The 17,902-nt window shown below is 33.9% G+C and overlaps 1 protein-coding gene across 3 annotated transcripts in view; it reads left to right on the top strand.

Annotated features, from left to right (window-relative positions):
• Nucleotides 1–17,902, top strand: part of NSG2 (neuronal vesicle trafficking associated 2) — a 68,700-nt gene that overhangs the window by 27,667 nt on the left and 23,131 nt on the right. For all 3 annotated transcript variants that reach the window (XM_087955432.1, XM_026685558.2, XM_087955433.1), the window contains exon 3: nucleotides 527–646. In XM_087955432.1, the coding sequence (XP_087811558.1) occupies nucleotides 527–646 (120 nt within the window). The remainder of the gene's footprint in view (nucleotides 1–526; nucleotides 647–17,902) is intronic.

The raw sequence follows: 17,902 nt of genomic DNA, 5'->3' as shown, positions 1-17,902 counted from the left end.
TGGATTGATAATGTGAGAATCTATACAAATTGTAAGTGAGGACTATGAAAGGATAGCACAAAAGATTTGTAACCAACTGATACACTGTACGTATATAACTGGAAAATGGTTTTATGTTTTTTATGTTTTGTTTGTGTTTTTGTTTCAAAAATATAAAAAATATTAAAAAATACTAAAATAATAACTTTGAAAATACAGATGCCAGGAGGAAGATGTTATCTGTATTTTTTTTTCTGAAAGAAATTGGTTTTTTTCATCTTTCCTTATCCCCAGATGTGAACTGCAAGACACTAGTAGGTTTAGGGAGGGTGACTTAATTTAGCTTCGCACCTTCATGGAAAATGTTGTCAGTTAATTTATTTAACCTTCGTTGTTTGTTCATGTTTGTGTGTTTTTACCTACAACAATGACTTCTATATATATAAAGTTATTCAGAGAGATGACTTATTAAAAACCAATTCTTTAATAAAGCTGCATGTTTCTTTTTAGCTTGGGAAAACTGAAGATATCAATGTTTGTGTCTTAGGTGATTGTGAAAACAAGAACAGAATATCAACCAGACCAGAAGAACAAAGGAAAACTTAGAGTGCCCAAAATTGCTGAATTCACAGTCAGTTTCACTGATGGTGTAACAGAGAGGTTAAAGGTAAGAAATGCAGAGGTTTGTCCAGTAAATGTCCAGTTTTCAATTGTCATAGAATAATTAATAGACAGCAGCTCTCCTATTCTGGCATACAACTCAAGATCACACGGAGTTAAGAATTCTTGGGTTGTAACATACAGTTTACCAATGCATGGTGATGCACATTAAAGATTGGATTAGATATATGACATGAAGAGGAAGAGGGATTCAGCCAGGCCCAGCCTAGCTCTGCCAAGCTTCTATTACCCATGCTATGAGAAACCTACAGTGATAGTCAGAATTCAGTTGGGGAATCAAACTTCTTGCCTTCATTATAACCATGATTTAAATGTTTCCTTAATTCATTAATTACCTTAATTATCTGAATTTTGGTATGTTCAATCTCAAAATCACAAGATACTTCCAGAATCTAAAGGTAAATGATTCTTCATGTTTTTATAAAAATCATGCATTATATTAAATCTATGTTATACTCCATCTGTTTCTTATTGGCAGAGAGGTTTCAGAGTTGTTAGGCTGATTACACAGCGGAGAAACAGACCTGATTATGCAGTAGATTGAATTTGGGCTCAATTGCAAAATTTTATACTGTTGCAAAAAATCCCAGATTAAAAGTATGTCATCTCCCTGACTCAAGATGATTACTGATAATATTGCTACTGTTAGGAGGACATAATGAAAAAACAGAAATTGCATTTGAACATGAAACTCATGCACGCAGACTATTTCTATCAAGGCCTGTTCATTGGCAGGTATGATCTTGGCAAAGTCTGTGATCTGGGTTTCTCTAAAGAATGAGATAAAAACTATTAAGCTTTATTTATCAGTAAAGAGGAATCATAAATTTTGGTATGAGAATGAGCTGCAGCAAATTTTAGAGTGATCTACTCCTGCTCCTGTAATTTCTTTTTTCTGTCTGTCATGAGGTATTTGTTCAATTTGCATTTTGATGTAAATTTACTTAATTTGAAGCTTTCAAATCAATGTGCAGCCTGTGAATATATATAATTGTATATATTAAAGAAAATTGTGCATGAAATGTCTATATTTTTCTGATGAACTGCACATGAATATATATGAAATTTGGAAATAAAAGAATGATAGTCTGATCCTATAAGGAATTTAATTCTAAAAAAAATAGGACCTGAAATGGAAGTGTCTTATTTTCTATCGAAAACTAGCAGCTTCCACTTTTGATATCAAATTAGTATCAAATGCAGAAGACTTTCCTGTGATCTCCAGCCTTGATTTTTTAAAAACATGTTATCTGGAATAAAACATTCTTTGAAAGTATTGTTTGGTCCCAATGCATTGCTAATTCCATAAAAATCATACCTCAGAATTGCGTGCATAATTGACAACCCTTCTGTAGTTATACAGTATGTGGGAAACACAGCTTCTATATCCATGTTGCTATATGAATGGCATCCACATCAAAAAGTAATCTTATAAGTATAGTATTAGCAACCATGTGGCATATGAAGTTGCAGAATAGTTCCGTTGACTGGAGTTCTGTTTTGTATACCACTGAATCTTGTCTCAACACAAGATCTATAAGAGTTAGTTTGAAATGAACTATGGACACGGGAATCAAAAATCTGCCAAGAATCAATACAAAATGTAAAAATTAATAGCAGTTGGACTTAAATCAATGCAAGGGCCAAATTTTATCCTTTGAAAAGTTCTGAGAATCCTTTGAAATCAGTATCTTATGCTTCCTTAAACCACGAAAATGGTTTTCTTCATCAGGACTCTATAGCCTGAAATTTGGAGGCATATTTAGTTACAAAAACACATTACTGACAACATAGTTCCCTATCATTTTTATTTCTCTTTAATTGATCTCCAAAGCTACTGTTTTAACTCTCTTTCCCTTCCCAAGCATTTTTCTCACATTGGTTGTTATCTGGGTCAGCAAATAAATCCAATGATCTGTCATTCAATGGAAAATGTCAGTGCTAATTTCTGACTCTTCATTTGATTTTGATTTTGAGCTCTCTGCATCACCTATTAATCACCTATCATTAATCACATAAAAGAAGGTCAATCAATCTTTATTGTCAAACATGTGTACAATGAGATTGGCTAGAAAATAGATTAGGATGTAAACTTCTGCCTGCTTTTTATAGATACTCCATATTCTATATTTATTGACTTTATTGAATTATTTCCTGATTAAAATAAGCTGAGATAATAGATCATTTTTATTATATCTTAATATGTTTTTAAAAATTGTTCTTCATTTTTATTCCAGTGAATATTGTAAGGAATAAATATACTTCCTTCTGATTATACACATATCTTTTATCTTGTGCTAGAAAAATATATTTCATTTGTGCTTATGGAGAAGGGAAGTGGCACATATGTTTTAAGGTTTATCGATTTTGATTTTGGTACTTTTAAAAAGGAAAGGAAAGGTAAGGAAAGGGGTGAAGGAAATAAAGACTAACAGATCTTGTAAATGAGATCATCATGTTTTCTGTTTTTAGATAGAAGCTTGTTACTCAATATAACTCTCCAGTGAGCAATGTGCTAGAAATTTCATTTTCATCTTTCTGGAACAGTAAAAAGGGACTTTTATCATATATATATAAGTCATCTTTTCTAAATCTTTGTGTGATTGCTTATTAAGAAGCAATTATTACTATGCTCAGTGGAATTTGCTCTTAAATTGGATTTAAGGAACTGCAGCCTTCTTTGTCCTTCCACCCAGTGTTTATTCATAGAGCTTTTCTATAACAGATTCTTGGTGTCTAAATATAAGGAAGGAGCAAGTGGTTTGATTAATATCAGTGGGATTCATATAGCTGTTTGAGAAAACTTCAATTTCCAAAATGACCATTTTCTTAGTTTTGCTTCTCCCGTTTTACTAATTCTGATGCACATTTACTTTTGAGTAGACTCATTTGAATTTAATGCCCTCCCGCTGATTTGTTGATCTACAGGATTTCCTTCCTAAAATGTCATGTGGTGCTTGAAACATTTGAATCTGTTTTTCAAATATAGACTAATTAAACATTTTTTTTAATTGTTTGTTTTTGATAAGATAGTCTTATGAGGAAAAATGTAGGTTTACAGATAGTTTCTTAGTGGTTGAAGTTTATAAATACAGCTGTATGGGTGCCCCATTGTGAATTTATATTTTTAACAAACTTGATGTAATTGCTGCTATTAGGAAAGTTATTAAATGTTTTGTATTTTTAGATAAAACAAAAACAATCCATTTACTTTGAAAAAAGATATGTTTTCTTGTTTAGATATTTAACTAAGGCATTTCCTTTTCTTTCGCTCCCATGTGAGTGAAAATTTCATTGTGGCAGCAGCCATATTTATTTTCCCCAAACTTAAAAATCACTTCAAAACAACATTTTAGGGCCAAAAGTAATAATGCTATCACTCCTTCCCCTCCAAGGAATATTGCCTTACCCTCAAAATATAGGAAAAAGAAAATATCTAACATTTAAAAAGGGATCCTTCTCAATTAGGCTATGTCCTATGTTGCTTCTAGCTTTTCCTTCCATCTCCCTCTTGTAAAAACAGCTTTGTATTTCTGCTGAAAATAGGTTGTGATCACATGCCTATTGCAGAACTGTCTAAAGTATGCAAATTAAGCCAAATAGTGTGCTGTTTTTGCTCAGTATATTCTGATTTTTCTATTAGAGTACAGAAATAGAAATTCTCAAGGATATTGATGTTCCTTTGACTTCCAGAAATCTTTTTAGCTATGTCCTTGACACAGAAATTTCTGCATTATCAAACATCAATTTCCACTTTTGCTAAAGGGTGAAAACTTGCCTAAAAATAATGAAAATTGAGAGTGAGGTTTGCCTTCCAGCATTATATTCTGCTTACTTTGCGTATTCTCTGTCACATTAAGTTTATCCTAATCTTTGCCTTTAAACATACTAATTTTAAGAACAGTAAGACCTTTTATTTAGAAAACTACATTCTTTTATTTCCAAAAATAAAAGTAGCCATCTTCCCTCCAAAAATATGAAAATGATATGCTTTCTATAGGGACCCAGAACGCGAAGAGACATCTCCTATATATCTTGTTCAAGAGATTTTACTGGGTGGGTTGATGAGACATTGCAAAAACTGAGATACACTGAACTACCATATTGTACATTAAATATACCTACCTGACAAGGAAGGAGAAGCCTGGAGAACTTGTAGAATCTTTTTGAGGGCCTTAATAATAGTTCTGTTCCACATCACATGACTTGAAGGGAGAAGGAAGGAAGTTTGGAACAAAGGATCAACTTTGATGCCCAACTACCTTTTATAGGTAGAGATTTTTAATGACCCCATGCCAGCTCTGGCTGGCTGGAACCTATTTTTGAATTCAGTCTTTATTTTCTTCCCCCAGGGGCAAACATGGTCCAGTACTCATCAGATTCCAAAGATTTATCCATACACATAGAGAGAGATAGTCAAGAGTTGTGACCCCATTCATATGCTTTCTTTCCGACTCTTTGTCAGGTTGGATAAAAAGATAATTATATACAGAAGATCGTATGCCTGCTGCATCCTTCACTATCCATTAAGGACGGGCCACAGATTAGTCTTATTAATTCCATAGATTAATTCATATGAGCAAAAGGTACTTAATGGGTGGCTTCAGTTTTCAGTCAGCACTGAAAAAGAAAATCAATAAATGGCCGACCATCTTCTGTAGCTTTAGAAGCTCCGTGTTTCTCATTCATGGTAATGTGTGATTTGCCTGTCTGTTTCATCTGTTTAGCCCATTTGGTAGAAAATCAATTATTTTTATTTAGAAGTTTTGGGGGAAGGGATAATTCTATAATGGAATGGAGAGGGTTTAAGATGCATGCTAGACATCAAGAATGTGCTTCTTTCTATTTTCCTTTAGTTTTGTCAGTATGTGAATGGTAGCCTATGTAATTGGTGCAATATTGATAACATATGTTTCAATGACTTTCCTAGTGTGCTTCAATGATGGTTTCTGAACTCTCTTTAAAGCAGCTCCTGCTCTTGCATTGAGTCGAGCAAACTGCATCGAAATATGCCCCCAATAAACATTACAGGAAAGACTGGATTCAAATGGGCAACTGTTATAAGACAGTTCTTTCTATTTGCTATTCAGCAATGTTTTTTTTAATTACATGTTCATGTCTTCTCAATTTCTTGTATAGTTTTTTTTCAAAGTTCAAAATGTTTTGTGCTGGAGTGTACAAAAATACCACAGGAGTTACAAATGTTATCACTGATACTTTTCATGCAAAAGAACCATATTGATCTTGCAACATAATGCACAGTATTTGATATTCCAGTTGCTTTTGCAAGGTCTTGCAATTCTTCAGAAATAGTATCTATCCCAGGACAGTATTTGTTCAATTTCAGATGATGGAGGAGCCCAATGAAATTACAGATATCAGGATGCTTCAGTGAGTTTCCATCTCTTTATTTGTTAAATCTTTTTCCAAAAATTCATCTGATATCCTGACTTGGGTGAGTTTGAAAGAGACGTGGAAATTTACTTGATGTATTTCCTTACAACATGACCTGTGGCTTCCTCAATGTTTTCTTATTCTAAAAGCATTGCAAAACAGATGTAAGGAACTAGCTGGAACTGCTGTTTGGATTGGTCAAAAACACCCCATGCAGTGGGAATGTTTGGCCTTAGGGTGAGTCTCTTCAATCAGAGCTGCATCGTTGCATGTACAAGATGGAAACTGCATGTACAAGCCAGGAAATACTGTATATATTAGGGTAAGCTATAATAGATGTTATGAGGAGGGAGAGAAGAATTAATAATACATAACTATTTTCAATATTTCTTGCCTCTTGTTGACTCCAATTTTATCATCATCCTTGACAATTAAAACATTTTGTTTTCAGGAAAGTCATTTCACCTTTGTAGGAAATATCAGAACTCCTTGTACTTTATAAGTAATTCTGAATGTATCCTTCATTCTGAGCCAATTGAATAAACTGACCTGTTAATACCATCGAACTTTGATCATGAACAAGACAGAGTTTCTTTAGGAGAGAATGCTATCATCCACCTTGGCAAGAATATTGGTGGGTGGGTGAAGCAGGAAGATTCAAGATGTTGGCTGTGATCAAAGCCTTTCCCTTTTTTTTTGTATGCATCACAATCACTAGCTTTAATTGTTTGCTCCCACACCTATGTTACAAGAATAGGGTTAAAGTGGGTAGGAGAGACTGAGAAACTGAAGCCATGCTCACAATAGCTGGTGTGTCTGTAGAAATCTTAGGCAGAATATGCTTATATCCCTATCCATATATGTATTGGGTCAGCACACACTCCATTGTGCTTTTGTTTATTTTAAATGCAGATACCTACATAGGGCTCTGGGATAATTCCCCAGAGGAGTTGTTGTCTCTGCGCAACTGCTCTGATTTTTGTCTTGCTGAAAACTTATGTTATTCCAGGAGCTTGTCATTTATGAAATATGATATTGCATTTCTGTGTTGCTCAGCTCAGTTATGGAGCATTCTGGCAGCTTGACCAATTATTCTTCAACTTCATGACTCATCCTGTACATACATTATGACAAATGTCTTCACCCACTCTGTGTAGGTGGAATGCAGGAAAATAATGTTAAAACAGTATTAAGATCCAGCCACCAAAATCCCAAAGTAATTTCAGTTCTGTTCTGCTCTCAGAGAAGACTTGTCAAAATTTCTTTCTATGGAAGTTTTATTCGTTTGCTGTGGAAATGTACTGAAACAGAAGCCCATAGGAGGTTTTATTTCTCTAGAGCGTCCTAAATTCTCTGTCAGGAATCTAGTAATCATGATGAACAAAGTGGCTGAATATGTAAAGTTAGCATCCTATGGATTTCCCTTTACTGAATGAAGGTGGGAAGGGAGGTAGGCTTTGGTGATCCCTATATTTCCCCCAGAGCTTCTGACAAGGAGCCTGGGAGATCCCGTGGTGAAAGAGGAGCTGAATTTGCCCCAAGTGACAAATCATTTTTCTCCCACAGATGAAACTCTTGATTGGATCAAAGAGTTTTTGGACATCAAAATAACACCAATCAGAACCAACCCACAGTGGTCTTGTTTATGGATGTTGCCATTCATTTTTCAATATTAAGTTATACACTGAGCTTTTCTTTAGGTATATTGATATTAAAAAAGTACAAAAATACAGAATTATTATAATATATGTGGATTGATTTACCTCATTCTGCCTATCTGCCTGAAATGAAGTAGAACTGTCCATTAATCAATCTAGATTTAGGTACAATTCAAAATCGCTATTTTGAAGATTAAAATTTCAAACCAAATATTATTTGCGTTTCTTCCTTTGTTGAGACAAATTTGGTCACGGGGTATATACCAAGGAATCCTGAATTTTGACAAATATTTGAGACATGGTTTTTAGCTTAATGAGCATTCCAAAGAGTTGAATATCCTTTTTTTAAAACTTCTCATAGATTGCTATTTTTACTTTTCAGTTTATATTCTGTATTAAGGATCAGGTAAAGTACTATATTCTCACTAATGAAGGTAAAATCTTGTCTCTTGATCTTCTATTTACTATATATATATATATTCTATAGGCATTAGAGAAAGTAAAAGTTGTATTGGACATCAACAAATTATCATCTATCTATATTTTATTAATTTTTTATTATAAAACAAGTTTTAGTAATTTTTCAGAAACAAACAAATCATCATTAACCATTACATACTTAAACCTTTTTCCATTATAAATTTAACAAGTCAGATAAAACCTATAATTCTATTTTAAACCATTTCCATATAAGCATACAAAAACCTCTTATCCAGTTTCTCTTCACTTCTCTTTACTCTTATTCAATTTCATTATTATTATTTCATCTATTTCTTTCTGACTTGGTTACCATTATTCTCATTCTATATTTCTGCAAGGTTTTATTAATTCTCCCAGAAACATAAACACACAACACACAAGACATAAAAAAAAAAAAAAGATCTTTTAGGAAAGTAACTTGGCCCCAGATATCTCTCTCTTCATGGACTTCAATTATATTCATGCTCATCTTACATGTCATTACTTATTTTATTTACCATTCTAAGTCTTCTATATTAGCTTCTCCACACATTTCACTCTTCTTAATTCTATCTTAATTAATCCATCTTAATTTGAGTCATTATATTTGTATCTTTTGTCCATTCTTTATTGTCCCTTTGTCTCGTTCCTTATAATAAAAAAAGAATTTCTCCTGAAATCACTAATCAGAGTATGATGCCTTTCTATCTCCCCCCTAAATTAATCAAATTAACATTTAAAATAACACCCAATAACCAATCCGATTCTGCTTGGTACATTCTATCTAAATAGTAAATCCAAAATAATTAAATACATAGTTAAGCAGTAGATCTAAATATTGAATCTTATAACATTCCCATTGCCTTTTCCAAAAACAAATGCTATAATAAAAATTTTATAATAACATCAATACCATAATCTTATTAAACTCTTTAATTAAAACTCAATATTCTAAACCTTCCCTTTAATATTATTAAATTTTAAAATCAATCATTACTAAACATTTCAACATTTTGATCTCTTATCAACTCTTAAACCATTTTAGTTTTCTATTTCTAATACAATGCTACGATATCATCTTATGTACCTTGCAAAATCTTTTTTGAAGAATTTATACTTTACCCTTTATCCCTAAAAAAGATTCCTTTTTTTCCCATCTAGTTTCAAAACTTTGTGGCTTTTCTCCACCTTTTTCCTTCCTTTCTTCCCCACCAAACCTTTCTACCCCCCTTCTTCTAGCCTCTGCCTTACTGGCTTCCCTTCTCTGTTGTGTTCCTTTTTCCTTTTGTTTACTATCATTATATTGATTTTGCACCTTATTTTTCCCCTTCTTAAGTGTTTTTAAATCTTAAGTCCTTCATTTCTCTTCCTTTCCCTCTTCCTTCTTTCTTGGTTAAATTCTGAAATTCATTAAAAATGGCTTCTTCCTCTCCTTCTTCTTCTTCTTCTGTCTTCATCTGTTGTAATGTTTGTTGATAGTTAGCAAGTGCCATTTCTAAGAAAAGGAAGGCTTCTTTCAAACCATCTTTACCATCTTTTTTTGTTTGCTCATATTCTTTTCTCAGTTCCTCAACAGAAAAGCCATTATAAATCATTTCTTTTCTTTTCCCCTTCTTTCTTCTTGCAGCAACCGAGATATTTCAAAAAAATAAAAATAAAATAAAAAGTCCCAAAGTTATCAATCAGTCCAAGCCAAGGCAAAGTTCTCACTTTCTCTTCCTGGGGTAATATCAATCAGAAAAAAAGAAATTTTGAGAATTTTATATGTTAACTTATTTTTATTGCAAATAAAGGATAACAGCATAGCAATTGGCTATGGTGACATATGATTTATTCTTTCACTCCTGCTTTTTAATACTATATGAAGTCACTGGGAGAGAATATCTTTGTGATTTGGGTGCCATATCATCAGTATGAGATTGAGACTCAATTGTTTATTGTCATCTTGAGCCACTCCAGAGACACTCTTGGGGGTTTACTATCTGAAGGTAGTTGGGGTCTGGATGGGTCAATGTAGGCTAAAATTAAATCCAAACAAAATAGATTTTGTGACAGCATTACTCTTGTCTCTCAGGGAGAAGGCACTTCCCTGATAGAGTAGGCCCATGATTTGAGGACCTCTTGGGCTTAGCATGGCTATTGCTGGATGGGTAGGTGGAAGCTGTGATCAGGAGAGCCTTTGCTCAAATTTAATACCAGTTGCAACCTTACTTAGGTCTGACTACAATGGCTCATTCTATCTACACCACTTGGTTAGACTATTGGAACATCACCTACAGGAGACTGTCCTTAAAGATTATTTAGAAGTTTCAGATGGTACAAAATGCAGTGGACTAGGTGTTTGCAAGAGTTGACCATTGCAGTAGCTGATCACGCGTGATTTTTGGACCCTGCATCAGCTTTCTATTAGCTTTCTAGCATGATTTATACATTGATGGTATTTACTTATAAAGCCCTTTATACATTGGCACCTGGTTATTGCAAGACTGCCTCTCTTCATTAGAGTCAGGCTGGCCACATTGGTCATGCTGAAGGAAATGCTTGGCTTCTATTTTGGAGAGGTTGGGGGAGCCAAAAAGTGCTGTTTTTAATGATGACATGACCACTCCTTGGAGATCTGTTTATCTGCGATATAGTCTACTTTCTGAAGTTGGTATTTTCTGGAGGGCTTTTTGGGCATGCTACACATGCTATATGAATTCCATTTGTCTTATTAATATATATATTCTATATATAGATTATATATATATATAGATTATTATATTATATTATTATATATATAATATATAATATAATATATATATATATATATAATATATATATATATATAATATATATATAATATATAATATATATATAATATATTATATATTATATATATATTAATATAATATATTATATTATATATATTATATATATTATATATATATATTATATATATTATATTATATATTATATATAATAATATAATATAATATAATATATTATAATATATAATATATTATATTATATTATATATATAATATATTATATATATAATATAATATATATATATATATATATATATATATATAATATATTATATATATTATATATAATATATATAATATATTATATATAATATATTATATTATATATTAATATAATATATAATATATATATAATATATTATATTATATATAATATAATATATATATAATATATAATATAATATATATAATATATTATATTATATTATTATATATTATATATAGATTATATATAATCTTACGCTGGAGAAAACCCGAATAACCAAAGATCCACATACAAATACCTGCGAGAACCTCAGATATATATATATATATATATATATATATATATATATATATATATATATATATATATATATATATATATATATATATATATATATATTAAATTTTCACAGGTACTTACATGTATGGTATTCAGCTTTGTTCTGGTATTTTCCCACGTCATTATAGTTGTGCTTTTAAAGTTGTAGCAACGTTTCGGCAGAATCTCATCTGCCATGATCAGGCTTCTGTATTGTGTTCATCTGTGAGTCAGACTTTCACAGCCGTTTCAGTTTTAAATTTGGGGCTAGCCTACTGCTGTGCCAGAATGTTTTTTCTTCATCCTGATTGGTTGGGAGTCTTGGTCTGTGTTTATTGGTCCAATAAACTGAAACTGACATCGTGGGTCTTGTGCTGTAATCTCCTGGGTTGTAATGACCTGGGTCATGGGCTGTGTGACGACCTTCTGAGTTCTATTGTTGTGACATCCTGGGTCTTATGCTGTAATCTCCTGGGTCGTTGGCTGTGTTGCTACATCCTGAGGTTTTTTGGTGTAACCTCCTGGGTTCCATGATGTGATATCCTGAGCAGGTGGCTGTGATGTGATGTTCTGGGTTTTGGTTTTGTGGATGGGACTCGTTTGTTGATAAAACAAGCCACGAAAACCAACACCAGACCCAAAACAACACATGATGCCACCACCAATCTCCCTCACCAGACTCAAACCCAAACCCATCCCATAGATGAAAGGCAACCACCATCCAGAAACCAGACCATGGCTGCATCACCAGCTGCCACACATCCCGACCCCCAAACCAAGCAAACTGACACATGCCATGAACACATAGCCAGGCCTCAAACTTGGAGCCAAACCAAAACCCTAATGCTAACCCTAACCCTAGCCAATGCCACCCACAAACCCAAACTATGGCTAAGATACATCGATGACACATTTGTTATTTGGCCCCATGGAAAAGGAAACCTAAACAATTTCCTAACACACCTAAACAGCACACACCCAAAAATCAAATTCACCATGGAAACAGAAACAAACAAACAACTACCATTCCTAGATATACTAATCTACAAAAAAAAAAACCAGATGGCTGACTAGGACATATCATATACCAGAAGAAACACACACCAACCACTACCTCAACGCCCAATCCCACCATCACCCAGCACAGATAAACTCCATGGCCAAAGCATTAATTGCCAGAACCAAACTCCTGGCAGACAAGACACGCATAAAGACTGAACTATGCACCCTGACTAAAGTAGCCAACGGCTGTCAGCCAACGGCTTCCACAAAAGCGAAATCACAGGCCTGATCCACAAAAACACACTGAGACATAATGGAGACCTAGAAGATGAACAGACCTATGGAACAGCTGTCCTGCCCTACATAAGAGGTACTACAGACAAAATCAGTAAGATATTACACAGGCATCACATCAAGACTGCCTTCAAAACAGATAGAAAAATAGCAGCCATCCTAAGAAACCCCAAAGATAAGATTGACCTGGAAAACCAAGGCATATATGAAGTCCCCTGCGCATCATGCCCTGCCACATACATCGGACAGACCAATAGAAGAATAAGTACCCGCCTGGATGAACACAAAAATGCAGTAAAAAGCTGGAACACACTTCCTCACTAGTCCAACACATGAAAGCCACAGGTCATAGCATCAACTTCAATGGCACCAAAACCCTAGCCGCTATAGAAAACCCCAGCTACAGAATTATCAGAGAAGCCATAGAGATTGAAAAAAACCTGAAAGCATGAATAGAAGAGATGACTCCACCAGACTGTCAATTATTTGGAAGCCTGCACTCTCAAACAAAAAAATCTCCACACCACAAGCCAAGCAAACACCTGGACACAAACAGACCCTCCCTGATACCTCCGGCTCAAACACACCCCAACCAGGCACTCAGATGAAACCTAGCTTCCTAATAAATGATAGCCATCCTTTTACCTGAAGCCAAGCTGCACTAAAAGCCTCCAATACAGGAAACACAATGTTGCCAGCCAATCAAAAAATGCTACAAAACAGACAGAAGATATTAGAAACACCAATCAAGCAGAACACAGCAAACTCCAAGACCAATAAACACAGACCAAGACTCCCAACCAATCAGGATGAAGAAAAACCATTCTAACACAGCAGTAGGCTAGTACCAAATTTAAAACAGAAACGGCTGTGAAAGCCTGACTCACAGATGAACACAATACAGAAGCCTGTTGATGGCAGATGAGATTCTGTCGAAACGTTGCTACAACTTTTAAAGCACAACTATAATGACGTGGGAAAATACCCGAACAAAGCTGAATACCATATGTGTGTGTGTGTGTGTGTGTGTGTATTTTTCTTGGCCACTGAGAGTCTTTGGAATACAGCAGTGTACACATCTGATAAATATTTTTTAATTTCCTCAGGAAGCTCTGGAATCTATCAGACTTCAATGTCAACAATTCACTTTCCCATCTTAGCTTTGTTATGTTTCATATTCTTTTTACTGCTTCTACTTCCCTGAAGACTATTGTAATACACTTGTATCCAGTGGCTTCTTTCAATTATATGATAGACATCCACTCATAAGATGAGACATTCATTGCTTTTTCCCCTTCCAATAGTATGTATGCATGTGTGGGCGAGTATGTCTCTAAATTATTTCAAGAGACTCTTCTTCCTGTCTGGTAGAACAACCTTGGATGGCAGAAAGAATGGCATTCCACCAACAGTGTCTGTTCTACTGATAAAAACTACTTACCTTTATTTCTTCTATTCAGAAATAATGCCATGGGGATATATAGTAAATAGTAAAGTTGTGCTGTATTTCTTTTAGTAAAAAAATGCTTCAAGGAGAGCAGAGATGCTTGATCTATCTTCAGCTCCTCCAGACCGATGTATATTTTCCAGAGATTGCATGGCTGCTCTTCACATATCTAGAAAAATACATTTTTGGTTTATGAAGTTGCAACTAGGGGTTTTGTATGCTCCAAACCACCTATCTTCTTCTGATGTAAAGTGCTATACAGCCTAGCTGTTGTGCCACTGAATTTCTTCTAAATTTGCCATAGGGAACATAGTTTCTGTGGGATCAATAATTAATAAGCGCATTACTTTAAAGTCACACAGAGTTATTGGTAGTCAGGCAGCATACAAGTTTAATAATATTTTTTTAAAAATATTGTATGTTCCATGGGTAAGTAGATGGCATTGCATTCCTTCCACTTTCACAATTCTCTGCAAAATCCATTTTCCTGGTTCTTTTGGTCAAACTGAAGTTAATGTGAAATCACCAGAAGTCACTCAATTTCTTCTGTGGAAGACAACAAGCAATAATGTCAATCATCTCTAAATCCCGTCAGGAATGTTTCTTCAGCCTTGATTTGCTCAGCTGAGCATTTCTTACACCACTTAAAATGACAGTTTTAAGTTTTTTTCTCATTTTGTCACATGATCAGCCCTGATCTAGTCATTTCTTGTTTTGGATTTTTCTGTCATGAAGAATAAATAATTGATTGTTCTTCTGACCTTAACATAATTGTGTCACATGGTGAGAAAGAGTTTGATATAATTCCAGTAATGAAAATCAGTCATGTCACTCCAAGTATGTATTTTATATTTTTTCTCTTTTACAAAACTCATATTTAGAGTTGTTCCTTATATAAGCTTTTCTGTTTTCATCAAGGTCATCATTTCCAAACTAACTTATCCTTAAATGCAATTTTTTCCCCAAGTATGTAGTGGGAGAGGAACGTTTATAAGCCTAAATGACTAAGTATGATAGAAACAGAATCTCAGAAATAGATTGTTTAAAAACCCCTGTAATCCCTTTTATTGGGGTGGAGTTGGGATGATAGAATAGAGCTGCGTATTTACTGGCCAAATACCCTTCCTGGTGCCTAGGCAAAGTTTGCAACAGATATTTTCTCTTTGTGCCCTGATAGAAAAACTAATGTTACTGCATGAGATTGAAGTCTCTATCTTCTGAGTGTGAGGTAAGCTTCTGCACCTCTTGGCCACCACACCACTCAGAATCTAAGAATTAGATAAATGTCTGTAAATAAATTAATATGTTGCTAACATCAAATTTTATTAAAGAAACTGACAATATAGTCATTCAGTATCTAAGAAAGCTTCTGAACATTTCTCTTTCTCATGTTCATCTATATATATGCACTCTCACAGACCCACATACGGAGAATTTTATATGATTATCTCATCTGTCTTTATGTACAATTTGGTGCATTGCTTCTGTTTAAGAGTTAACAGAAGAAGACATTTGAAGGAAAAAGTAGTCTTCTTCCAAAATGTATTTTCAGTTTATCTGTTCAGCTCAATTCATTTAAACAAATTGTCAACAGTGACCAGCTATTGAATATAAAATATATTAAAATATATTATAAAACACTGTATGTAATCACTGTGTGATGCTAGGTAACACAGAGGGAAGTATTTGAAGAATCAGGGTTGAGTCAGAAAGAATACAAATATTATGATGAATATCAGAGGTTGAATTCAGCAGGTTCTGACCAGTTTTGGAGAACCAGTAGTGGAAATTTTGAGTAGTTTACAGAACCAGCAAATACCATCTCTGACTAGAGATTTTACAGTATCCTTCCCCTGCCACGCCCACCAAGCCACATCCACAGAACCAGTAGTAAAATAATTTAAATCCCACCACTGATGAATATGGATTTTTTTTTCTAGGTCTGGAAAGCCTTGGTCAAGGCAGCTAAGTTTTTTAAGGACAGGATTTAGTGTGATGTTCAAATGTTTATGTATACCAGGGAAGTTGGAAACTAACTGAAGTCAATATGAATATGGTTAAAGTGGTATTGAAAGGGTACTAAATGAACAAGGATACACATATGGAGAGGGGAAAGACATCCTGATAGCACTGACTGGAAAAATGGAGCAAAAATCCTTTGACTCAACAGGACCTTCTTGCCCTAGGAATGGATTTTTAGGGGTGTATGTGAAAAAAGAGAGTTGCATATATATTCCACTGATGGATTCCATGTCTTCAAGTTGAATGCCATCACTGGAGATAGACTTATTTAAAGGCATTAGATCCTCTATAGAACCAGTAAAAGAAAATGCTGTAAATTAGGTTACATTCTAACTCTTCATGGTGTATCTGCAATTGGGACATTTAATAGTTTAAATAGGAAAACGAGTCTTGCTGGATGTGTGAGTAATACAACAGCAGTTGCAAAGACAGTACAAAGAGATGATCATCGGGGTCTTCCAAATCAATGAAAATTATAACATTAATAATAGTTTCTGAACAAGAGAGAATAACGTATGTATGAATGCTAACAATAGATTTTTTTTCTTGATTTAAAGTGGTGCATCAGCATTCTCAAACAGAACTAAAATGCTAGAATATAGCAGTAAATATGCTATAACTGCTTTTCATCTCATCTCACATGAAAAGGTCACCGCATTTGAGGTAGAGAAATTATTTATCTGCATTTATATGTAAACTCACTTCTTTGTACGGCTCTTGCAAGTGAAGCTCAATTTTGAGGGATATTACATTAAATGTCAGAGCCAGTAGAACACTGAAATGTGAAAAAATGATCTGAGAATACAGAACAGAATACAAAACTCAAATCTCCAGAAAATTAGCCTTTGTTTGCCCTCCGCTGTTCAATCTACTTTTGTGAGAGTGAAGCAGCAATGCCTATTTTGATGCTTTTATAAATTTTCCTTTTTTAAAATTCCCTGTCATAACTAAATGAAAATAGGCTATCAATAACAGAGGAAGTAAGTTGGACAACAGTGACTCAGAATTTAACAAAGATGCTTTTTCAAGAAGCAACTGGACTTTGTATTTTTGAACTTGAATTTTATCTTAATTGTTAAATTGTCTAGATAATTTTTGTTTACAAAGTGGCATGTTACTTCAAAATGAGATACTGGGTTCTCTGTCCATACAGTAAAAAAACTATATTTTTCAATAGATATTACCTCTACTCTAGTCTAATGCTGGTACCAACACAACCCCTTATTGCTAGGAATAGTAAAGAGGTTGTAATTTTGAAAGTTCCAACATGCATCTCAGAAGGATTTCTGGGGACAAAAATATTTCTGGATGTCTTTGTCATAAATTGATTTCCTCAAAAAAGCGACCATGAAAAATAGGTCATTAGAAATGGAAGCGTTTGATAGAATGCCATAATTTCACTTGAAATTGGAGGTGATTACCCATCTGCTTTTGTTGTATCCATAAATGTTCTTTCCCCCAAAAAACTTTATTAAATTTCAAAAAAGTATAAAATAGAAAAAGAAAAAAAAGAAAAGAGTCAAAAAGAATGGAAAGAGGTAATGGAAAATGCAAGCAAAAGCTATAGAAGAATGATAACTTCTGACTCTCTTTGCTACAGTTATAAAACCCTCAAAATCAATTATCCTTTGAA

This window comes from Notechis scutatus, chromosome 2 (genome assembly GCF_049901735.1).
Source record: "Notechis scutatus isolate UNSWTSFEM ecotype Mainland chromosome 2, rNotScu1.2, whole genome shotgun sequence".
NCBI lineage: Eukaryota > Metazoa > Chordata > Lepidosauria > Squamata > Elapidae > Notechis > Notechis scutatus.
The sequence above is the reverse complement of the archived record's forward strand: the minus strand, read 5'-3'. Positions and strand labels throughout refer to the sequence as shown.